Below are 24913 nucleotides of genomic sequence, written 5' to 3'. Positions count from 1 at the left end.
TCAGTTTGTCTCAGGCCATGCCTATACAGTTCCAAAATAGATAAACATTAAAAAAAATTTTAAACATCTTTCTTATTTATTTTTACTCTTTTGATAGGTATTTATTCCCATGGTTAAGAATCAAAACATATAAAAAGGCTTCAGTGAAAACTCTTGCTCTTCTTTTCTTTTTTTAAAAAAATGTTAATGTTTATTTTTGAGAGAGAGAGAGAGACAGAGTGCGAGTCGGGGAGAGACAGAGAGAGAGGGAGACACAGGATCCGAAGCAGGCTCCAGGCTCTGAGCTGTGAGCACAGAGCCAGATGTGGGGCTCAAACCCACGAACCACGAAATCACGACCCGAGCCAAAGTCAGACGTTTAACCGACTGAGCCACCCAGGCACCCCATGACAGCTGGAATTCTAAGCCGGGTGGACTGTCCTGAGTCTAGGTTCCTAAAGACTATGCTGTACTGCCTCTTGGAGAACTTGCCATCCCTCACAGAGAGATGAGACAGTGTTCTGTTAAATGGATCTACCATAATTTATTTCATCAGCCCCCTTTTAATGGATGCCTGGATCGTTTCTAATTGTTCCTTATCATAAGCCATGCTGAAATAAACAACATGTACGTTTTAGATAGGTGCGTTGGATTCATTGAATACATTGCCGGCAGTGGGACTGCTGGCTGAAGGGTATGTGCATTTGTAACTTTGCCAGATTCTGTCTTACTACCTTCCGTGGGCTTGCCCAATGTGCTCTGTTCCCCTCGGCCTCTCCAGTGGATTATGTCATTAGACTTTTGAATTTTTGCCAGATTAACAGGTAAAAAAATGATATCTCAGAAAACTTTATTTTGCACACCTTAATAATGAGTGAGTCTGAGCACCTTCTATATCCGGGGCCATTCAGCATTTTGTTTTAGGAGGACTTTCTATTCATATCCTTTGCTCCTTTTTCTGTTGGGTTTCTGGCCTTGTTCTTACTAGTTTCTAGGAGCTCATGGCGTATCAGTGCTAAGTAAGCATTTGCAACAGCATCTACCCCCTTGGGAATTTCTGCACAAGGTCAGGCTTTCTCCTTTTCCTCCGGTGAGTGTGTTGGTTTGCCTGGAGAAGCCAGCGGCCTGGGAAAAGGTGTAGGGGGATTCCACTGAGTACTGGGGTCTAAGGCAGCAGGGGGTACCACAGCCCCTCTGATGGTGGGGCTTGGGCGGGCCAAACGGCAGGCAGAGGCTGGGTCAGGGCCAAGAAAGTCACCCATCCCTAAGGGGCGAGGCACCTGGTCCAGGCGGACAGCATCGGAGGACCCGTCCCCATCCAAATGCGGAGACACACAGGGGTGACAGGAAGGTGGCCTGTTGCTGTCCTGAGCCCAAGACCAGGGGTTCCTTCGGCTCCCCAGATCCCGCAGCATCTCACCTCCATGCCCCTGGGAACCAGGGCCAGGCTGGCCGGAGGAAGGTCCGTCCACTGGCGGGGGCACGCCGGCAGGACCGACGCCTCCGGGCTGGCGAGCAGACAGCGCCCGCGGCTCTGCTCCCGCAAGGGCCGGCCCCTGCCTCCCCGGAGCCCGCCGGGGCGGGAGTGGAAGCCGGATCCCGCTCTTTCGTTTTCGTTTCCCGGAAGGATAGAGATTACCGGAGCGCCCTTGTGAGCCTGCTCGCCCCGGGAACCCGAGGCCACCCGGCGCTTCTCTTCTCGAAAGAGATTTCCTCCTAGGCCACCTTCCAGTTTTGGGAGCCGAGTTAGGGGTTGGGGGAAGGAGGCCCAGCAGCCGCAGCCGGCGGAGCGCTCACGACGGACAGCCGGTGGCTCCCTCACCTCTCCACCTGTGATGCAGGTAAGAGCCCAGCGGCTGGGCTGAAGTCCGCAGTGCGCAGTGCGCGAACTGAGCCTCCTGCCCCCCATCCCTTCTCCATTACCTCAATCAAGTTCCATACTCATTTTATCAGAACTTTTTCCTGGCTGGAATCTCGCTTTCCAACACATAACCAAACTTCACCCTCCATCCCTCTCTCGCCAGCCCTCTCTCCTCCTAACTCACCTCCAGCCCTTCTGTGTTATATACTGCTCCTCCACACCTCCTCCTCACCCCTCCATCAACCAGTTGTGATGTCCCAGGAGGTTTCTGCACAAACCAGACCCTCACAGCTGGCAAACGCGACCGCGGAGGCCTCCCCCCACCCCCCTCACTCCTTAGCAGTCCCTCCGCCTTTGCCGTATTTTCCCAACAGCCTCAGAACCGCCCCAGAGCTGGGCTCTCTCTTCCCACATCCAAGGCCTTTCTCCACCTCCTCTCTCCATGATCTAGTTTCAGATACATATCCATATTTTATCAGACCTTTCCCTGGCCTTCCTGCTGAGGCCCAGACCCCTCTCAGCAGCTCCCTGGCTGGCATTTCCCAGGCAGTTAAAACCCCGGAATTGGCTGGTATTAGAATGCTTGGAAGAGGGTTGAAGAGTCCACGAGGGGCTTCCTGTGAGTATCAGGCCCTCGACCCTAGACCCTTCTCCAGTCTGGCAAGCCCTCCCTCCCAGTGGCAACCTTGGAGGCTGGATTACCTGGGAAACAGCACCCATGGGAGCAGGGGGGGCTGGGTCCCAGCCAGAAATGCCCTGAGAGCTACCCCAAAAGTTGCCAAATCCTCCTCTGCAGGCTTCTGGAGTTTGCTGTGTGGCTCCAAATCCCCAGTCTTTCACTGCAGGTTGCCCTCCTCAGACACCAAGAGATGAAGGTAATGCTCTTGAAGATCCTAGATGGGGAAAATGACTTGCTGGGACTGGTTTCACTTTTGCTTTTCACAGGGTGGCACCTGTGACTGGGCATAAGTCCCAAGGATCCTCCTGTTTCTACAAAATCCTGTCACTTTTGTCATGCCCTCATCCTAACGGATGAACCGAATACCTCTGGGGCGAAGCTGGTTGTAAAATTGTAAAGATACAGGCTTCCCTTGGTGGGACCTTGGGATTTAGAAATTTATCCTTCCTTTTTTCTCTTAAAAACAGCATTTACTTGGTTGCTTGTTTATTTCTGACTTCAGATCTTTTTATCCTGGCCCCTCAGGTCCCCTGTGTCCTCTCACCAAGGTCCCAGAGAGCATCCCTAGGCTCTTAGATTTTCAGCGTACTATCAGATCTTGGCAGGGGAGCCTTCTGGTGGGGTTAGGCACATTCGTGAAAAACTTGCATCAGAAAGGTGAAATTGATCAAGCATCCACTGCGTACAAGAAGTCGAAGGTACCAAGCTGAAGACATACATGGTTCCTACCTTTAAGGCAGATGCAGAGATGGTTGCTCTTTCCACTGGAAAAAAAAAAATCTTAATACATGTAAGGATGGCTGAGCCTTCACCAAGAAGGCTCTTCTTTGACTGCCCCGGCTTTTCTACTTTCTAGGAGGGAGAATTGGCCAGTTTTTCTGTGAGCCCCGAGGCAGCCACACCACCCCCAGGCACCCAGGCCAAATTGGAAGCTGGAATGGACTTGCTGGGTGAAGGGGGAATCTGCAAGCTGCCAGGAAGACTCCGTGAGTAGAGGGGAGGAGAAAGGCTGATGTTTTTATGTTTTTTATTGAAAAAAAATTTTAAATGTTTATTCATTTTTGAGAGACAGAGAGACAGGATGCAAGCCAGGGAGGGGCAGAGAGAGAGAGAGAGAGGGAGAGAGAATCTAAAGCAGGCTCCAGGCTCTGAGCTTTCAGCACAGAGCCTGACGTGGGGCTTGAATCCATAAGCTGTGAGATCCTGAGCTGAGCCAAAGTCAGATGCTTAACCAGTTGAGCCACCCAGGAGCCCCAGAGGCTGATGTTTTTAAAGGACATAAATGTGACACATGGACTTCTTACCCAAGAGGCTACCTTCCCTCCATTTGCTATTTCTCTGCTGGGTTTTCTGTAACTTTTCCTTGGTGAGGAAGTCAGAGGAGGTCAATGTGAATTTTCACTGCGGGGAGGCAGCTGCCATGGTCAAGGGTGAAGACGAGAAGTGTCCTCATTAGTAAGATGAGGGTTGGGATCGAATGAGCTATGGGATCTCTTCCAGCCTATAGACAAAGGATTGGGGATGTTGCCAATGAGGAAGCCAGATGAGGTGAAACAGTGAACCATAGTTGTATGTATGTAGAACTCTCTTTTAAATAATTATGCTTCATTTTTATTATTCCTAAAGTAGCATATGCTTATTGTCAAAAATTGGGAAATGGCAGGGAAGCAGAAGAATATGTAAAACAATCAAACCCACCCAAGGAGAGCCATGGGAGACATATTGGCCATATCCTTTTATTTCATTTTCCCGAGGAAACTCCTAACCATAGAACAGGCTGTAGATTGTTTCAGTTGCCAGAGCTGAGGGGTGGAAAAGCTAAGTGACATGCTCCAGAGCACATGGGCTCTCCATGCTAAGGCCAACCCTTGGCCCTGCTGATAATCCTTTAAGAGATTTTTAAATGTACTTCCTAAGCCAAGGGAATCATAAGATAGGCAGCAAGCTGACTGCCAGTGGGAGGTCTTAATCTGGGGTGGGGGGAGGCGGTTCTTGGGGTGGCTGTGGGCGGGTACATCTGACTGGGATTGTGAAGCATCCAGGCCACTTCTTGCTCGGCTCATCCAGGGGCTGGAACACTGCTTAACTGATTTCATACCCTTCTGATTTCCTGGCCACGACCTACTTTTTGAGCTGCTGACAGGACTGAGCAGCGGGCATGACTTCACAGGCCTTGGGGGGACCTGGCTGCCTTTGTTGGAAACAGTGTGGCATTCTCTTAGCGAGGAATGCAGCCTGTGGGAAGACGGGGACTCATGGATACAAGAGAACCACAGAACATGGGTGCCCTCACGCCTCAGAGCAGCAGTGGAGGAAAGAGGGAGTGTGATGTGGGGACAGGGGCAAGGGGCTCTGTGAGGAACCTCTCTTGTTTCGTCTTGTCCGAGCGCAAGCCCTGACCGGTAGGTAGCTTGGAGCTCAGGGCTGTTCCAAGGAGATGTTTGGCAACAGTTACATAGAGGGTAGGATTTGGGTTCTGTTCACAACCCAAACCGTGGTGATGAGGAAAAATGGGACTTTGGGGACAGAGCTGAAGACCCTGAATGTTGCTGTGAAGAAGGACCTTTGATGACATCTCATGGCAGCTGAGGACACCAAGCCTCAGTGGTGGTTGGGGGGGGCTTATTTGCAGGTCCCACGAGGCCCTCTATTATCCCCCGTTACCTCCCCATATTCAAAGTCCACTCTCCTAATTGGCACACCAAGTCCTAGAAAATCAACACTGTAGAGACCTGAGGTGTCCCTCAGGTAATTCACTTGCATTCCAAATAAGGAAATTGGGGGCCAGAAAGTTGTGTTCTGCCCAAAGTCAAGTAACCTTCAGTTACCTCCCTCTTTTGGGTGCCTAGCTCAGAGTTACTGGGTAAGAGGATATAAGAGGAGTGGGGCTTTAGAAAATGTAGTCATCACCTTGGCAAATACGACTACACCAGACTTTTAATTTTTTGAAGCCCCTTTCGGTGGGGCCGCTCTGAGACGGTCACCAGGTGTTCCTGCACGTTTCTAGTGACAAGAATTTCCTCTTCTCTTCAGCCAGCCTGTTCCCTGGTTACTCAACTCAGGGTGCCGATTTAGAACTCCTGGGGTATTAGTCCTACTGCCTTTGGCTACATTTCTCCAGAAACAGGCCCTGAAGTACTTCCCCACAGAGGAGCGAAGGAAATCCAACTTATTTATTTTTTATTTGATGTTTATTTATTTTTGAGAGAGAATAAGAGTGTGTGTGCGTGCGAGTTGGGGAGGGGCAGAGAGAGGGGGACAGAGGATCTGAAGGAGGCTCTGAGCTGTCAGCACAGAGCCTGATGAGGGCCTCGAACTCGTGAACTGTGAGATCATGACCCGAGCCGAAGTCGGACGCTTAACCGGCTGAGCCATCCAGGTGCTCCTGAAACCCAATTTAAATGTAAATTGTAGCACGGTGGGCAACTGGGGCTCACTACCAGTGGGGACCTGTGGGGGACAGTGAGAGCACACCCTGAGCTATCCCAGCCCGGGGGTAAGGAAGCTGGGTTTTCATTCACCTGCCTCCCATCCGTGATGGGGTGAGGCTGCTTCCACTGACTCCACTGCAAACTGAAAAGACCCCCTTTTGGGAAGGAGCTAGCAAACCCAGCTGGCTTGGCTCGGCTTCATCCCCACCTTCCCTTTCCAAGTTGCCCTTTGCGCTGGCAAAGTCAGGCGCAGAGTCAGGTGCTCACATTCGACATCTGGCGGCCATCAGAGAGTAGAGGTGAGAGCCAAGGGCCATGGGCAGGGCACCAGCAGCGTCCTCTGTACTTCTTAGATTTCATGACTCATATTTACTTCTGAAAGTATTCAGGCAACAAGTCCTGGCCTTTGGTAAATATCTAGCAGTCTTCCAAGACTGGGAGCGCTAAATGACTCATTTTCCTGTCAACAGCGTCCCACATGAGCGAACTGCTGACCCCCAGTGAGGGGTTGACCTTTCAGACGGCTGTGGTGATGTCATGCCCCTTTCTTACGTTTCTGGAAATTGAGTTTCCCTCGCTGGGCGTCTCTCTGAGTATTTATCCCCCGTCACCCACCCCCCTTCCCTCCTCCACCTCCAGCTCCTCTTATCAGCAGGATGATTTGCCTCAGCAGGAAGGTGAACGAACAAAACAAATCTTGCTTAGCTTTGTGAGTGGGTGCCAAGTGGCACACACAAGTTCCCTGCAGAGCTTACGTTTCCGTGTTTATTTGCCCGACAAAGATGTGCGGTAGAGCAGGGCAGAGTCCACTCTGGGGGTGACTGTCCTGTCTAGTGACAGGAAGGGGGCTGAGACAGAGGGGCTGGATCCCCCAGGCTCTGCACGCACAAAAGGAGACTCACAATGAGGCTTCCCTCTGTGCAAGTGGAGAGTGAAAGGGGATTCATACCTTCCCTCCCCCAGGCTGCATCCATGAGGGTCTCCCCAAGGTCAGGGGTGAGTCGGGAGCCGTGAAGGCAATACAGGCCCTGGGACCACTTACGGGAACCCGGGCTGAGGTCCCGGGGAGTGGGTCTTGGGGGCGGTGATGCAGCCTCTAGGGACAGCTCAGGGGATTTTGAGGAGGCAGTTTAGAGATGGTCACCAGCACAGCCGCGTTTGAGGACAGAGAAACTGAGACTCTGTGCAGCTAGCGGCCAGATGGGGCCTCATGCCTCAGACTCTTAGTTCCTGGTCCTGAGCTGCCACATTTTCCTGGAGCTGATTCTCTGGAAAAAAAAAAAAAAAAAAAAGAAGCTCTGTGAACTTCCCATGGTTGGCTGCAGAAGAATTGAGATCTCTGCGTTTAGAAATTGACTTTCAAAGCTCCTAGTTGTGAACAAGCCACGGGCAGAGACCATAGAGCGCCACGTCTGATTTTCAGACGTCGTGGGCAGAGGGAGGACACGTTTCTGCAACGCCCTTGCAGCATACAACACGGGAGAAGTTCCCTTGGGGTATTCCGACAGGTGTTCATGCTGCTGCTCAAGTTCATATCCTTCACTTATAGAGAGTCCCCAGGCACTTATGTTAATGTGTACAATTCTTTTTTTTTTTAATTAATTTATTTATTTTGAGAGAGACAGAGAGTGCCAGTGGGGGAGGGGCAGAGAGAGGGGGAGAGAATCCCAAGCAGGCTCCGCACTGTCAGCATGGAGCCTGACGCAGGGCTCCAACCCATGGCCATGAGGTCATGACCTGGGTTGAGATCAAGAGCGGGATGCTCAACTTGCAGAGCCACCCAGGCGCCCCAACAGTCAAGTCTAACAGAGTGGCTTCCAGCCATCCTAGACCAGAGCATCTCGAATTTTCGTGTGCACGCGAGTCTCCTGGGAGCGTTATAGAAATGCAGGTTCTGATTCGGTAGGTTTGGGGTGAGCCTCTAGTAAGCTATACCTCTAGTAAACTCTTGGGTGACACCACTGCTCCCGGAAATACATTCAAGGGCCGCATTTTATACAGCTGTGTCCTAACAGTGCTTTCCCAAGTGTTTGGTCAGGGCAGACAACCCCTCCTCTGCTGTCCTGCCTGCCCCTTCGTTGCGGTGTATTCAATAAACTTCTATCTTCTTAAAACAAAAAACAAAGCATTTGGCCAAGACTAAGGAGTGAAATCAGTTTAGTGGGTCAAAATAAGTATTTTTTAAAAAATGAAATAGAACAGGGCGCCTGGGTGGCTCAGTCGGTTGCGTGTCCGACTTCGGCTCAGGTCATGATCTCACGGTTCGTGGGTTTGAGCCCCGTATCGGGTTTGCCCCTGTCAGCGAAGAGTCTGCTTCAGACCCTTTGTCCCCCTATCTCTCTGCCCCTCCCCTACTCATGCTCTCTCTCTCAAAAATAAATTTTAAAATTAAAAAAAAAATTTTTTAATGAAATAGAACATTTCACAGTACATCATAAATGGTAAAGGTAGCTGTGATCTTGTGAATACTTTGTTTTGGCTCGTTATATAAGTACATGCTTGTGTGGGTCATAATGTAAAATGCATTTTTTTTTTTTTTTTTTTTTTTTACTGCGGGTTGCAATTAGAATGGTCTGAGGAACTGCCCTAGATCAAGGCAAGAGAAGCAGTAAGTTAGGTGGAAGCAGGAGCCAAGGGAGAGGTGGGGTGGGGTGGAGTGGGGAGGCTGGAGACTAGAAGTGGGTGTTTGGGAAGCTTTGAGTATTGACAGTGATGTTGTCACCTGCCAGTGAAAGGGAATATGGCAAACAACAAACAGATGGGAGATTCCCAAAGCCAGCAGTTTCGGGACAAAGAGCCTCCTGCTCCCTAAAGTCAGGGCCTTGGCTAGACCATGTGCATCTCTGTGCAGACTGAAAAGACCCCTCCTCTGGGAAGAAGCCAAGCCAAACCCAGCCAGGGCGTGGGTTGGCTTCTCCCATACCCTCCCATTCCTTCTCTCTAGTGGTGCCTTTGTGTAGGACACCACACAACCGTATGCGCGGGCCCTGCCCCACGGCCTGGTGACCATAAAACTGAACGTGGTTACCAAGAAAAGCAATATCAGCCAGGACGACCAGGATAGACAATAGGGTGATGGATTTGAGGGGACTCTGGACAGACAGTGACACTCAGTAAACCACGGAAAATGGCGATTGCTAAACTGCAGTCATTGTGGCAGAGAAACCAGCTAGTCCCTCTATTTCCAGGCGGGCTCCACCAATGAGGATGCTGATAATCATAATGAATACTATTTGCTGAGTATTTACTCTGGACCAGGCATTGTGGCGGGCATATCATACGCACTGATTGAATACACTTAAATAGGACGGGAGAGTGGCTTCTTTTATTATTCCTACCTTACAGATGTGAACACTGGGCTTGGAATCGGGAGAATTACCCTCTCCATAGTCACCCCCCAGGAAACTGGTGGGGCTGGGATTCAAACCCACGTACCTCCAAACCTGCGGCTGTCACTTACGCTGAGCAAAAGCCTCCGATGTGGGATGATGACAGCTCCCATGTTTAGAGGACTGGCCAAGCACTTTACCGTCTCCCACGTTCCTCCTGGAACCCTGCCAGGGAGGTAGAAGCCAACTGTTAGTTCTGATTTGATTGTTAAAGGTAGGCCCAGCTCTGTTGTTCTGGAAGTCACTCTGTCTAGCAGACTGTGGGGGTGTGGTGAGGAGAGTACCTGGGAAATAGCTTTGATTAGGGGGGGAGGAGCAGCTTGAGGCGGCTCTTGAAACAAGGACAGAGGAGTGTTGACTTGCTGGGGTGGAGAGTTGAGAGCCATGTCAGTTTCTTTTTTTTTCTTTTCTTTTCTTCTCTTTTGTTTTCTTTTCTTTCCTTTCCTTTCCTTTCCTTTCCTCTTCTTTTTTCTTTTTACTTTTTTCTTTCTCTTTCTTTCTTTCTTTCTTTCTTTCTTTCTTTCTTTCTTTCTTTTCCTTCCTTCCTTCCTTCCTTCCTTCCTTCCTTCCTTCCTTTTTTTAAGTTAATTTAAAAAAGAGAGAGAAAGCACAAGTGGGGGAGGAACAGAGAGAGAGAGAGAGAGAGAGAGAGAATCCCAAGCAGGCTCCACACTGTTAGTGCAGAACCAAATGCGGGGCTCGAACTCACAAACTGTGAGATCATGACCTGAGCCAAAATCAAGAGTCAGACGCTTAACTGACTGAGTCACCCAGCCGCTCCGCCATGTCAGTTTCTTGAGCAAAAGAGTGAAAGGGGTGTTGTGGGAAGAGAGACCTGGTTGGGGTGGGACTGGGGGGCCAGAGAGGGGTAGATCAGGATGCCTGGAAGTCTTTCAGCACACTCATGTAGGCCATTTATATTTATTGAGCATCTACTATGTCCCGGGCATTGCTGTAGGTGCTGGAGAGAGCAGTGACTGAGACTGGCAAAGTCTGTGGTCAAGGAGCTGACATCCTAGCGGGGGCTGCAGTGACTACATAAGGAAGCTGGAAGCTCAGTGATAAGGGCAGTGGAGGGAGATGCAGCCCAGGATGGGGAGGGGGGCCTTCAAGTCCTACCCTGTTCTGGGTGTGCGTGGGAGACCGTGCTAACTCTTTAGGGAGATACTCAAACCCCCCAGTGGTGTCTTGGATACACAGCCCCTCCGGCTTCCCCTTCTAGGGTCTCTGTCCAGATCTGTCCCAGAAGCTTAGAACTAGCCAAGCTGGAAATCCCCAGGGAGCAAGTGGCTGGGGCCGGGAGAGGAAAGTGATAATCAGGCTGGAGTCTTGAGAGGCAAAGATGGTTGGTGTGAGGAACTGAAAATACGGTGGGTCACAGCCAAGAGAAGGAGAAGCATGGGCTGCTCTGGGGTGAAGCCCCTGGGTGTGGTTGTACCAGTAAGGGGAGACTCAGTTGGGCTCATCCCAGTAACCAGGTCAGGAAGACGTCTTGGAGGGGGGGGCGGTGGACACCTTAGATCACACTCGCCAGCAATTGCTGAGCTCTGAGGTGTGCTGGGCCCTGTGCCAAGCACTTTACCCGTGTCACCCCAGCTAACAGCAAGAGCTCCGCTCATCTTGGAAAGTGCATACGACCTGCCAGGCCCTGGTCTTCAAATTGATTGTCTCATAGAATCCTGTGACAGCCCCACGTCGCTAGTACTGTATTTGTCACCCTTGATTTGCAGGTGAAGAAATGGAAACACGGTCATTTAGCCAGCTTCGATACTTATTGTTGCATATTTTTCCTTTTCCTTTTTTTTTTTTTTAGGCATACTTTACATACAGTCATGTGTACAAATCTTGAGTGTACAAATGCTTATGCATGTATACACTTGAGCAGCCACCACTGAGATCAGGAACTAGAGCATTTCCAGCGCCCCAGGAAGGTGCCTTGCACCTCTCCCCAGGCCGCTCCCCTCCAAAGGGTGACCACTATTCTGTCTTCTCTCCCTAGACTAGCGTCTATTCTTGATTGTGTTTTTACATCTGGCTTCTTTCCTTCACCGTAGTATCTGTGAGCTTTAATCCACGTGTCACATGAAGCAGCCCCTTGTACTCTGTTTTATGGTCGAGCGGCACTCCATTGTCCGCAAACATCACAATTTGATTGTCCGTTCTCTGCCTGATGTTTCCAGTTCTTTTCTACTATGAATAGAGCCACAGGACATTCGCATACATGTCTTCCGGAGGGTGTGTTCCCACCACGGCTCTTAGGTCTTCACTCAGGGGTGAGTTGCTGGATTGTACAGATGCAGCCTGGGCTCCTAACCCCTACGCCACCCTGCCCCTCAAACAGCACAGTAGCCCAGTGAGGCAGTGTTTTATCTCATTTCACAGAGGGGGAAATTGAGGCTAAGAGAGTCTGAGCAGCTTGTAGGTGACTTGGCTAGCAAGGGGCCGAGCTGGGACCCAGATCCTGGGGTTGGAGATTTAGCCCAGAGCTGGGTGGCTCATCCGAGCTTGGAACTTGGTCCTTCCCTGGGGTCTCGAGTCCTATTGGAAAGCCTTTTGACCTGGGGATTCTTTGAAGACATAAGGAACAGGAAGGTCCCTTTTCTGTATTTATTGGACCTGAGAAGCTGGCAGTAAACGGATGAAAGGTGAGGGTAGGAGTAAGCAAGAGGTAGTGAAAGAAAAACCCAATCCCACTGCAGGGTGATGACAGGCTTCATTTTCAAGTGCTACTGTGGGACCTCAGAGTCCCTCGGGGACAGCATGGGAAGTCCCCTGCCCACGTCTCTGGACCTGGTAGCAGGACCACACCTGTGGTTGATACTGTCTGCCAAGTTCACGATGTCCCCGCCTTCGTGCAGTTTTAGTGTTTCCATGGAGGCAGGACAGCTAGAGGGGTGTGGGATCCATCCCAACCCTCTGGCCACACACGGGACAATGCACCCTTCTGACTCAGGATCATAGTTTTGAATTTTCAGGTCGAAAGCCTCCAAGATCATGGAATAGGCAATCCACAAAAAAAAATGCAATGGCCAGTTGGCCCCCAGAGCCCCAGAAGCCCTGGCTGGCTCATAGGCCTGCCCCTGGCACTCCTGAATCTCACTGTCGGGTGGCCTCCAGCTTTCACACCACACAGCTTTTGTGTCTCAGTCACTTCTGTAGCCACTGGACGGACCTCCCGTGGAGGCTCCTCATTTCTATTTCCATCAGCCAGGCATTCTGTTCCCTGCATTCCTGCCAGCTGTGGGCGCTATCGTTCAAATGATATCTCACTCTTCTCTGATTGTGCCTGTCGGGGACCAGTGAGGTGTCACGTCCTGCCACATGAGTATTAGTGGATTTGTTCTACTGCAGAAATTCTCAACTGGCAGTGGTTTTGCCCCTCTCCCTTGGGGACATGTGGCAATGTCTGCCGACATTTTTGATTGTCACTCTTGTTGGGCAGTGTGTGTGTGTGTGTGTGTGTGTGTGTGTGTGTGTGTGTGTTTGCTGCTGACATCTAGTGGGCAGGGGGCCAGGGATGCTGGGAAGCATTCCACAAAGCTCAGCACAGCCTCCACAGGGAGGAATTATCAGGTACAAAGTGTCAGTAGTGCTGAGGCTGAGAAATCCTGCTCCACCGTGAATTGCTGGTAAGATTTTTTTGTCTTAAAAAAAAATCAGTGTAGAGATGCTCTTCCTCTGTGATAGACATTAGCCCTTTTAAAAAATTATTTATTTATTTAAATGTTTGTTTATTTTTTGGGGGGGGGAGAGACAGCATGAGCGGGGGAGGGGCAGACACACACACACACACACACACACACACACACACACACACACACAGAATCCGAAGCAGGCTCCAGGCTCTGAGCCGTCAGCACACAGCACAGAGGCCGAAGCAGGCTTGAACCCACGAACTGTGAGATCATGACCTGGGTGGAAGTTGGACGCTTAACCGACTGAGTCACCCAGGCATCCCAGCCCTTTTTTTTTTTAATGTTTATTTATTTTTGAGAGAGAGAGGGAGAGTGAGAGAGTGAGAGCAGGGGAACGGCAGAGAGAGAGGGAGACAGAATCTGAGGCAGGCTTCAGGCGCTGAGCTGTCAGCACAGAGCCTGACGAGGGGCTCAAACACGTGAACCTTGAGATCATGACCTGAGCTGAAGTCAGATGCTTAACCGACTGAGCCACCCAGGCGCCCTGACATTAGCCCTTTATCTGTTATCTGCATTGTAAATATTTCCCTTTATTCTGTCCTCTTTTAATTTCGTTTATGGTATCTTTTACCACACACACAACTTACGTAATCAAATGTATCTTTCACTTGTTATAGCCTCTGAATTTCTCGTCGTGGTTGAGGGCTCACCTACCCATGTTTAATGCATATGGGTTTCCTATTTCCACTTAAAAAAAGACTTTAGGGGTACCCGGGTGGCTCAGTTGGTAAAGTGTCCGACTTCGGCTCAGATCATGATCTCACGGTTTGTGGGTTTGTGGGTTCAAGCCCCACGTTGGGCTCTGTACTGACAGCTTGGAGCCTGGAGCCTGCTTTAGATCTGTGTCTCTCTCTCTCTCTGCCCCTCCCCTGCTCACTCTCTCTCTTTCTCTCTTTTGAAAATAAATAAAACATTAAGAAATTTTTTTCTAAATAAAAACAAAAGGACTTTATTTTTAAGGGGTGCCTGGGTGGCTCATTCAGTTGAATGTCTAACTCTTGGTTTTGGCTCAGGTCATGATCTCAGGGTTTGTTGAGTTTGAGCCCCGCATTGGGCTCTGAACTGCCAGTGCGGAGCCTGCTTGGAATTTTCTCTCTCCCTCTCTTTCTGCCCCTCCCCTGCTCCCATTCTCTCTCCCAAGATAAACTTTTTTTTAAAAAAGTAAAAGATTTTATTTGAAACAATTTTTTTTTAATTTTTTTTAACGTTTATTTATTTTTGAGACAGAGGGAGACAGAGCATGAATGGGGGAGGGTCAGAGAGAGAGGGAGACACAGAATCTGAAACAGGCTCCAGGCTCTGAGCTGTCAGCACAGAGCCTGATGCGGGGCTCGAACTCACGGACCGCGAGATCATGACCTGAGCCGAAGTCGGACGCTCAACCGACTGAGCCACCCAGGCACCCCTTGAAACAATTTTTAATGTTTTTCCATTTTTGAGAGAGAGACACAGAGAGACAGAGTGTGAGCAGGGGAGGGGCAGCTAGAGGAAGACACAGAATCGGAAGCAGGCTCCAGGCTCCGAGCTGTCAGCAGAGAGCCTGACAAGGGGCTCAAACCCACAAACCACGAGATCATGACCTGAGCCGAAGTCGGATGCTCAACCGACTGAGCCACCCAGGCGCCCCTAAAAGATTTCATTTTTAAGTAACCTCACACCCCATGTGGGGCTCGAGCATACAACCCTGAGATCAAGAGTCACATGCTCCATTGGCTGAGCCAGCCGGGCACCCCCTAGTTCCACTTCTATTCAGGTTTCTATTGTTGTATTCATTAGGTCTTAATCCACCTGGAACTGCTTTTGATAAATGGTGACAGGTGAAGATCCAAATATATTTTTACCAGGTGGCAAACCAGTCATGATTTTACCCTGTCTTAAGTTCACTATCCTTTTCCACTGAATTAAAATCCCATCTCTATCATGTATTAAATTTTCACACACCCACACGCGCGCGCGTGTGCACGCGTGCAAATATACACACATCTCCTGGCTCCTTCTGTCCCAATGATACTTGCCAGTCTTAGGTAACAGCATCAGATCTTGATGGTACTACATACCGCAAAGGTCAGTTGCCACTTCTATTCTTTTTTGTCCCCTTAATTTTTTATTCAATTGCAGATATTTCTTCTTTATTATTCCTTCTCAGGTCCCAAAATAAAGTAAGGGGAGCCTCTCCTTCCACCCAAGCCGGGCTGTGTTGCCCTGCTTTCTGCGTTTGTAGCCTGGAGTCCCGTCCCTCTGTGCAGCTGAGCAGGAATTGTCCTTAGTTATTGGTTGCCTCGCTCCTGCCAGCCTCCCCCTGGGCCATGTCCCCAGCTGTGGCACAGTGCCTGGCACATGGCCAGTGCTCATTAGATATTGGCTGAATCGATGATCAAGCAGATGCACGTTTTCTTTTTTGGTAAACGGGAAACCCGGTTTTCTCTCTTGTGCTAATTTGGGACCAAGGCAGTCACAGGTTGGTTTAGTCTTTGGACAGTTACCTCCTCCGTCTCAGTTTTTCTACCTGTCACACCAGCCCTGATGAGCTGGGCGCCTTCCACTGTCACGTGGCCAGGGTCCTGACAGGGCTGAAAAGCTCTCGGGAGGACAAGAACCACACAAAGTGCAGCACCAGGCTGCCATCACAGTGGGCACAAGGCTGAGGGCTCCAGTACGTTTAGGGGCCCACAAAAATGTTCTGACTTCTTTTAAAATCAAGAGAGGGGCACCTGGGTGGCTTAGTCGGTTAAGCTTCCAACTTTGGCTCAGGTCATGATCTCATGGTTCATGAGTTCAAGCCCCACATCACGCTGTGTGCTGACAGCTCAGAGCCTGGAGCCCGCTTCGGTTTCTATGTCTCCCTCTCTCTCTGCCACCCCTCTCCTGCTCGTACTTTGTCTCTCTCTCTGTCAAAAATAAATAAACATTAAAAAAATTTAAAAAATAAAATGAAATCAAGAGAAAAAATATGAACTTTTAGGCAGAAGAAAACGTTTTAATACATCACGATACACTCATCTGTATGCAATGCAGTCATAAAATGTAATTTTAAATATTTTTTAGTGGAGGAAGGGGCCTAGGAAGGCAAGAGTCCCAAGGGTCCGGAAAGCCATGATGTGGCCTTGTTAAACACAACCCAGATTAGTGGGGTAAATGTTTGGCATTGGTTGCCTAATAGACCCAGGCAGAGTAGAAGCATAGGAAGGAATAAAATGAAGCAACTGCTTGTCTGGGTATTTCCAGAGATAAGAACACACACGCATAAATGGGTGCAGGAGACTTCCTTGTCCGCTGGGCGGTTCCCTGAGCAAGCCCAGACCTGAGCTGGCACATTAGAGCTGAAGAGTGGCAGCCAGACAGACCTGGATTCTGGGCCCGGCCGTACCTTGTGCGACCTGTGTCACCCGAGGCTAGTCACTTAACCTCTGGGAGTCTCAGCTTCCTCATTGGGAAAACAGTAACGGCAACACACGTTCTTTGTAGGACCGTTTAATCATACATGCAGTCGGTCAACACCTGTTTAGGGAGCACTTCCTATGGTCCAGGCACCGTCCTGGGTGCTGAATACACACAACAACGTGCCCCAGCACATCCCGCCCAGTGCCTGGCACATAATAGTTCCTTAGTAAACATTTGCTGAGTTAATAGTTGGAAAGCAGGCTGGGCTGGTAGGAGGAGCCACCAAAAACAAAATAGGCAAACACAGGGCACCTGGGTAGCTCAGTCGGTTAAGCGTCTGACTCCTGACTCCAGCTCAGGTCACGATCTCACCGTTTGTAAGTTCGAGACCCATATAGGGCTCTGTGCCAACAGCACGGGGCCTGCTTGGGATTCTCTGTCTCCTCTCTCTCTGCCCCTCCCCCTGCTCATGCTCTCTCGTGCACGCTCTCAAAAATAAAGAAACTAAAAAAAAATAAATAAATAACTGAACACAAACATAAGGCATAGATAATGACAAAGCTAAACATGTACGTCAAATGCAATGACAAGGAAAGTAAGGTGCCAGGAAGGAAAAGAACAGGACGTGGTGACAAAGTGGGGGGCAGGACAGAAGAGCATCTGCTCAGGTGTAGCGTTCAGGGTGGGCTTCTCGGAGGAGGTGACACTCCTGAAGTGTAAGCATGAGCGATTATTGAGGGGAGAGCCCTTGCCCCCACCCTGTGCCCTTTCCCAGTCCCTGTCCTCACGGTGCTTGCAGGCATCCAGCCGGCACTCTGGAGCAGGGAGGACGTGCTGCACTGGCTGCGTTGGGCCGAGCAGGAGTACTCTCTGCAGCGCACGGGGGAGCACGGCTTCGAGATGAACGGCCGAGCCCTCTGCATCCTCACCAAGGATGACTTCCGGCTTCGTGCACCTGGTTCAGGTCAGGGAAACTCGCTGGCTTCCCTCTAAAACGTGCTGACAGAGACCCAGGTAGGCCCGGGGAGGGGGATGATGGACGCACTGGTTGGAGGAGCTTGCTCACCTCCCAGCCTAGCAGATGTCCCCTTTTCCGTAAATGTTTCCCGGGGGGCCCCTCGCTAGAGCGGGCCTGCAGGAAGCTGTTTGGCTGTTGTTTGCAGAGTCCCCAGTGTCCTGCTGTCCTGTCCTGCTGTCGCTTCCCCTCCCCTTCCCCGTGGCTCTCATCTCCCCTACCCATTTCCATCCTGCCACCTCTCATCTCGTCTGCATGAAGCTGTGACTGACGCTGGCCCTCCCCTGAGAGGCAGGTGACTGACCTGCCCCCTGCCCCCACCCCCAGGTGACGTCCTGTATGAGCTGCTTCAGTACATCAAGACCCAGCGGCAAGCCCTGGTGTGTGGGCCCTTTTTCGGAGGGGCCTTCAGGCAGAAGATGCCCCCTCAGCGCTGCCCCTGCCTCCTGGAAGGTGAGGGAGGCTCTTCTCGGAGCTCTGGGACCTCCCCTCAGTCTGCCTCTTTGGGAGGGCAGGGCTTCCTCCAGGCAAAGGAATGAATGGAAGAGGCAGCTGTGTGGGCCGAGCCCCCCCCCTCCCCCCTGCCCTGCCTCCTCAACCCTCACCTCTGGCCCCTCCCATCTCCTCAGTTCTCTGCTCTCCTCTCTAGCAAAGTGTTGTTTTCTCGTGTCCCCATTTCCTCTCTTCCTGATCTCCCTGTGGAAATTGCTCTTGTCAGGGACTCTAGAGACCTGAACGTGGGGATGTCCGCGTCCAATGTTGGTCCTTATTCACTGTCACCTCTCATGACCGCCCCTCAGACTCTTCCCTTGGCTTCCAGAACACCCCACGGTCACTCCTTCTCAGCCTCTTGGCTTCTCATTTTCTCCCCTACTTCTAAATGTTGGGGTAGCCCCAGACTCAGGGGGTCTCTCCTCTATCTGCACTCAGACTTAGGTAATTTCATGTAGTATTGGGCGTTTAATACCGTCTAGTACTGATGATTCCTACAGATACCCAGACCTCTGTGAATTCCAGACGTTCGCACCCCACACTTCCCCTGGAATGCCTAATGGACATCTCAACCCTAAAAGCTCCTAAAGCAAACACCTGATTCTTGTCCCACCTCCCTCCCCCCAACCCTGCTCCTCTCCTGGGCTTCCTTGTCTCAGCAAACCGCAGCTTCATGCTCCCAATTGCTCTGGCCAAAACGTTGGATGTCACTTTTGATTGTTTTCTCTCTTTCCTGCCCAAATCACAGAATCCCAACCGTCAACAAGTCCTGTTGACTCAACCTTCAAAATCTATCCAGGGGTGCCTGGGTGGCTCAGTTGGTTGAGTGTCCAACTTTGGCTTAGAGCATGGTCTCGTGGTTCGTGAGCTTGAGCCCCGCATTGGGCCGTCTGCTGTCAGTGCAGAGCCCTCCTCAGATCCTTTGTGCCCACTACCCACCCCCCCTGCCCCTCCCCTGCTCTCTCTCTCTCAAAAATAAATAAACTTAAAAGAATCTATCCAGAATCAAACCATTTCACACACCTCCACTGCTGTCCGCGGCCCAGCCTCTATCACCTCTGGAGAACCTCCTCACTGGTCTCCTTGCTCTGCTCTTGACCTCCTATGATCTATCCGCAATAGAGCAGCCAGAGAGATTCATAAAGCAGATCGTGTCGCTTCTCTGCTCAAAATCTTCCAATGGCTCCCATCACACTCAGAGTCAAAGCCACAGTCTTTACAATGACCTCCTGCCCTCTGCTGTCCTCTCCTGCCCCTCTCCCTTTTGCTCTTGCTGCTTCAGCCACTCTGGCCTCCATGTTCATTGAACAAACCAGAGACTCCTGCCTCAGGGCCTTTGCATTCGCTGCTCTCTCTGCCTGGCATTCTCTCCTCTTGATACCCACATAGCTCACCCGTCTACTTTCTTCAGATGTCTGTTAGATGTTAACACGTCAGTGAGGCCTTCCCTTACCATCACGTAGCTCTCTATCTTTCCTGGGATTTCCTATCTGCCTTAGAGTGCTTTATTCCTGCCCCCTGCCCCCTGCCCCCTGCCCCATTGTATACTCTTTCTATTTTATTTCAACCATCTCCCTCCCTTTCCAATCTCCCACTCCCCCACTGCTAGAATATAAGCTCCATGAGGGCAGGGGCTTGTTTTGAGTTCAGTGATATGTCCCCAAGAATTTTAGAACAATGCCTGGCTCACAGAAGGTTCTCAGTAAATATTTGTTGGGTGGATGGAGAGGACATAGGACTGAGATACAAGGCACCTGGATTCTGGATGTGGCTGTGTCACCCCTTGGCTTTGCAAACAACTTTACAGATGAGGGAACAGGTTTGAGAGATTATGTCACTTGCCTGCTGGGAGCTGGGGTTAGCACTGGGCTGTCTGGCCCTCCATTGCCTCCCGGACCTTCCAGCTGGGAACTGGACGGATGAAAAGCATTAGGAGTGCTGTCCCACGGGGATCCCAGGCAGGCATGGAGGGGTTGGGGGAGGCCCTGGGCCCACAGAATCAACGGTGCTCATCTGCTTGCAGAGGGGACTGGGCGACCTCAATTGGCCCCCCGAACGGGTCTCCTGCAGCAGCCACCACACCTGGGGTTTGCCAGCTCCTTGAGCCACCTGGCCAGGTGGCCCCTTGGCAGGGAGGACTCCCTCAACGTATCTCACTGTTCAGAGCTCAGCTGCAGGGCTGAGGGAGCCTGCTCCTCCCCCATGATGCCGGAGGCTCCCATTGATGGCAGGATCGCTGGTGAGTAGGAGGCTTGTGTGCCCCTGGCCAGGAGGGAGGTGTGCTGAGGCCAAGTCCCAGAGGGTTATGAGTGACAGGGAGGAGGGTTGTTTTGAGCTGGGTGATGAGAGGGTCTGTGCTGGGCTATTGGAGTGTGGGGTGACCGTCCTGTGTACTGGCCACAATCTAGCCACAGCAGTCAGTGCTGCCCAGGATTGCCAAGCCCACCCTGTCTCCAGTTCAGCCAGTCCTAGTCAGACAGTGAGCTTGGCATGGGTGAGTATTCTGCTCCTTTATTTTTTGTTATTGTTTTTAAAAATCTGTTTTTTTATTTTCTATATATTTTATTTTAGTTTTTGGTTAGATATTCAGTGAAATTTCTTTTTTCTTCTTAATTTAAATCCAAGTTAGTTAACATATAGTGTCATGATGATTTCAGGAGTAGAATTTAGCGATTCATCACTTACAGAGAACACCCAGTGCCCCTCCCAAATGCCCTCCCTAATGCTCATCACCCATTTAGCCCATCCCCCACCCAACACCCCTCCAGCTACCCTCAGTTTGTTCTCCGTATTTGAGAGTCTCTTACGGTTTGCCTCCCTCTCTGTTTTTATCTTATTTTTGCTTCCCTTCCCCTATGCTCATCCGTTGAGTTTCTTAAATTCCATATATGAGTGAAATCATATGATATTTATGTTTCTCTGACTTATTTCGCTTAGCATAATACAGTCTAGTTCCACGCACATTGCTACAGATGGCAAGATTTCATTCTTTTTGATTGCCGAGTAATACTCCATTGTATATATACACCACATCTTCTTCTTTTTTTTTTTTATGTTTTTTATTTTTGAGACAGAGAGAGACAGAGCATGAGCAGGGGAGGAGCAGAGAGAGAGGGAGACACAGAATCTGAAACAGGCTCCAGGCTCCGAGCTGTCAGCACAGAGCCTGACGCGGGGCTCGAACTCACGGACCGTAAGATCATGACCTGAGCCGAAGTCGGAAGCCCAACCGACCGAGCCACCCAGGCGCCCCTACACAACATCTTCTTTATCCGTTCATCGCCTGATGGACATTTGGGCTCCTTCCATAATTTGGTTATTGTCGAAAGTGCTGCTATAAACATTGGGGTACAAGTGCCCCTATGCATCAGCACTCCTGTAGCCTTTGGATAAATTCCTGGTGGTGCTATTGCTTGGTCATAGGTTAGTTCTATTTTTAATTTTTTGAGGAACCTCCATAACTGTTTTCCAGAGTGACTGCACCAATTTGCACTCCCACCAGCAGTGCAAAAGGGGGGGGAGTATTCCTCTCCTTTAAATGACGTGGGGCTCAAACTCACAAACCTCGAGATCATGACCCGGGCCAAAGTCGAACATTCAACTGACTAAGCCACACTGGCTATTTATTTATTTATTTATTTATTTATCTATCTATAAATGGTTGGGTGCTTACTATGTGCCACGTGTGATTCTGAGACTTGTATTTAATCCCACGTTGGCTTTTTGAGGCTGGTATTATTAGCCCCATTTTACAGGTAAGGAAAATGAGGCACAGAGAGGTTAAGGGACTCCCCCACGATCGATCACACAGCAATAAGTGGCAGAGCTGGGACGTGAACCCAGGCGGTCTGGCTCTAGAGCCACACTTCCGTTCTACATTCATTGTCAAAGGGTTGACTAACAGGCTGCCAGACAGACTGACAGAGAAACTGGCTGCCTTTCCAAAGGTGTGTTGGTTAGCCATGGCAGAGTAACTACATTTATTCTAAGACACCACAGAGGGGGCAGGAGCCTGGCTTCTGGATCAGAAACAACTGGGGATCACTGAAACACAAGTATTTGATCTCTTACAGAATAGTGCTTAACATTCTTTGAGCACTTACTCTGTACCAGGTACCGTGCTAAGGAGTTTTGGATATATTATGTTACTTAATTGTCATATCATCCCCTACAAGGAAACTGTGGCTCGGAAGAGGTTAGGTAACCTGCCTGAAATGACCCAGCCAGGTGGCCCAGGTAGGGGGACTTAAGCTTTTGTTCCCAGGCTCCCTCTGCCGCTTGCTCTCCATGATGGCATGGTTGATTTTCCCAGGCCTCTCACCAGGGTGCTTGACAGGATGGGTTTAACAGTTAGACTCCTTGGTCTGCCTGCCGCTGAGGAGCTCCGTGCCCGGGACATGTCCAACCCCTCTCTGAGCCCAATTCTTTATGTCTTCCTGGGGATAAAGGTAGCCACTTCCTAGAGTTAAGGCGAATCAAAGAGGCAATAAGCCCCCACAAGTGGCTGTTTCTGGTAGTATTGTCGTCTTGACCATCCTGCCGCATGGCCTTATGAGCCCCAAAGCACCTTACGAATGCCTGTCCTCACAGCTCCAGGAGAGTGCCCTGTCCCTACCCTCTGTGCTCTATTGCAGATTGCCGGCTGCTGTGGGATTATGTGTACCAGCTGCTCTCTGACACCAGGTACGAGCCCTATATCAGGTGGGAAGACAAGAACGCCAAGATCTTCAGAGTTGTGGATCCAAACGGGCTTGCCAGACTCTGGGGAAACCACAAGGTAAACCTCAGCCACCAGGTGGGATGACCTCCACACATCCAGAAGAGGACAGGGTAGGGGGTCAGAGTGGACCCATCAACACTAAGGGATGGTCCTCAATGGACAGGGGCTTCACCAGCAGCTCCAGATGTGTCGGGATGGTTTTATTTTAGAAGCGACTGAGGGACAGGAAGTTACTTCTTGAGGATGGGGAAGTTCAGGGATCTTGCTTTCTACTTGCTTAGCACTTGAGACCTTTTTAATTTTGTTTAATGTTTATTTACTTTTGAGAGAGAGACAGAGACAGAGTGTGAGCTGGGGAGGGGCAGAGAGAGAGGGAGACACAGAATCCGAAGCAGGCTCCCGGCTCTGAGCTGTCAGCACAGAGCCCGATGCGGGGCTTGAACCCTCAGGCCACTAGATCGTGACCTGAGCTGAAGTCAGACACTTAACCGACTGAACCACCCAGGTGCCCCATGAGACTTTCAAAGCATGTTTCCATGAATGGTGCCACATCTGCTGCGGGGCGGCTGGGCCAGATGAGGAAACTGGTTTCTGGGGGGCAGCTGGGGTAGAAATCCAGGTCTCAGGCCCTGCGGGAGCATCAGGCGTCAGGGCTGGAAAGGGCTGGGAAGCCCTGGGGCCAGCATTCCCAGTGTGAGGGACGCCTATACCTAAAAAGGGCACCTGCCGGAGGAGTTTAGGTGGTTGACTCCAAATTCTAATAATTAAGTATTTATTTTAGTAAGAAGATGAAAAGTTTTAACTACGATGTCAGTTTCTTGATTGACACTGGTGATATAAAGCAAGTGTCCTTGTCTATAAATAAAGTCATTTAACTAAAAAAGGAGCCTTAAAAAAAAAAAAAAACTATTAGCAATAATGGTGATCTACAGTAGATAGCATTTCTTTTCTTTTTTTTTTTTTAATTTTTTTTTTTAACATTTATTTATTTTTGAGACAAAGAGAGACAGAGCATGAACGGGGGAGGGTCAGAGAGAGAGGGAGACACAGAATCTGAAACAGGCTCCAGGCTCTGAGCGGTCAGCACAGAGCCCGATGAGGGGCTCAAACTCACATACCGCGAGATCGTGACCTGAGCCGAAGTCGGACGCTTAACCGACTGAGCCATTCAGGCGCCCCAGATAGCATTTCTTAAAATGGCATAGCATTTCATTGCTAGGCGCTGCTCTGAGAGCTTTCCCCATAGTAACTCATTTAATTCCCAGGAGACATCATGAGGTAGGCGTCAGAGGGGAAATGGAGGCACAGAGCAGTTTTTCCAAGAGTTTGCAGGCAGTGGATGGCAGAGCAGGGGCTGAACACAGAGAGTGTGGCTCAATGCTCCCCTCTTGTTGCCTCTCAGTGGTCTGGGGGCTGGAAGGATGCAATGGACTAAAGTTTGGGCGTGCTTACCTGGTCCAATCCCCAAATAGTACAGGGAGGGAAACTGAGGCCCAGAGAGCAGCAATTCCATTTCATGAACGTGTACTACCTGCCAAGCATTGTGCTAAGTGCTCTATGGATTAGCTAATTTAATCCTCAAGCAAACCTGTGGGATGGATGTTCTTATCCTCATTTTATACCCAGGGAAACAGATGCAGAGAGGTAAAGAAACTTACCCGAGGTCACGCAGCTGCTTTATGTTGACCCCAAAACCCAGCCTCTTTGCCCTTCCTCTGTACTGCCCACCCCTCAGAGAGAGAAGAAGGAAATACCTTGGCTAAAGTCATGCAGCTTGGCGGGGGACTACTCCTACCATATGCCCCTTACTGAGCTAGCTGTTGTCATTTCCAACTAGATATATACTTATTTGTTACTACTTGTGACATTGACTATTTAAAAGCAATGTGTGAGTCACTCCTGCCCCATGGTTCCCAGCCCCGTATTTGTCCTCCCAAACTCAAGAGAACTCTTGTAACCCCTCACAGAACCCTGGGCTGAGGGGCTTAAGAAACCATCCAGTTTGACCTGCTCCTTTCCAGGTGTGGAAACCAAGGCCGGGAAGGAGCAAGGTAGGGAGCGGAGGGTGACGTGGGACTGCTTTGCCTTCTAGAACCGGGTGAACATGACCTACGAGAAGATGTCACGTGCCCTGCGACACTACTATAAGCTGAACATCATCAAGAAAGAACCTGGGCAGAAGCTCCTGTTCAGGTGAATAGCCTAGGGGCCGAGGTGAAAAGGGGAAGTAGGGCTGGGCTTGGGTGGGCTGGAAACTCTCTGCGGCTAGGA

General features: G+C 50.3%; 1 protein-coding gene across 9 annotated transcripts in view; it reads left to right on the top strand.

Annotated features, from left to right (window-relative positions):
- Window positions 1-204: 204 nt before the first annotated feature.
- Window positions 205-24913, top strand: part of ETV7 (ETS variant transcription factor 7) — a 33878-nt gene continuing 9169 nt past the window's right edge. For 2 of the 9 annotated variants that reach the window (XM_060615336.2, XM_060615335.3), the window contains exons 1-7: window positions 206-1820; window positions 3376-3505; window positions 17215-17379; window positions 17758-17883; window positions 19946-20161; window positions 22557-22699; window positions 24735-24835. In XM_060615336.2, the coding sequence (XP_060471319.1) occupies window positions 1815-1820; window positions 3376-3505; window positions 17215-17379; window positions 17758-17883; window positions 19946-20161; window positions 22557-22699; window positions 24735-24835 (887 nt within the window). In that variant the 5' untranslated portion in view covers window positions 206-1814. Of the gene's footprint in view, window positions 1821-2100; window positions 2460-2636; window positions 2716-3375; window positions 3506-17214; window positions 17380-17757; window positions 17884-19945; window positions 20162-22556; window positions 22700-24734; window positions 24836-24913 lie in introns of those variants that run through there. The other 7 variants (XM_060615329.2, XM_060615330.2, XM_060615328.2 and 4 more) reach the window with 7 other exon arrangements.

This window comes from Panthera onca, chromosome B2, assembly GCF_046562875.1.
Source record: "Panthera onca isolate mPanOnc1 chromosome B2, mPanOnc1 haplotype 2, whole genome shotgun sequence".
NCBI classification, from domain to species: domain Eukaryota; kingdom Metazoa; phylum Chordata; class Mammalia; order Carnivora; family Felidae; genus Panthera; species Panthera onca.
Note: the sequence above shows the minus strand (reverse complement) of the source record. Positions and strands in the feature narration are given on the sequence as shown.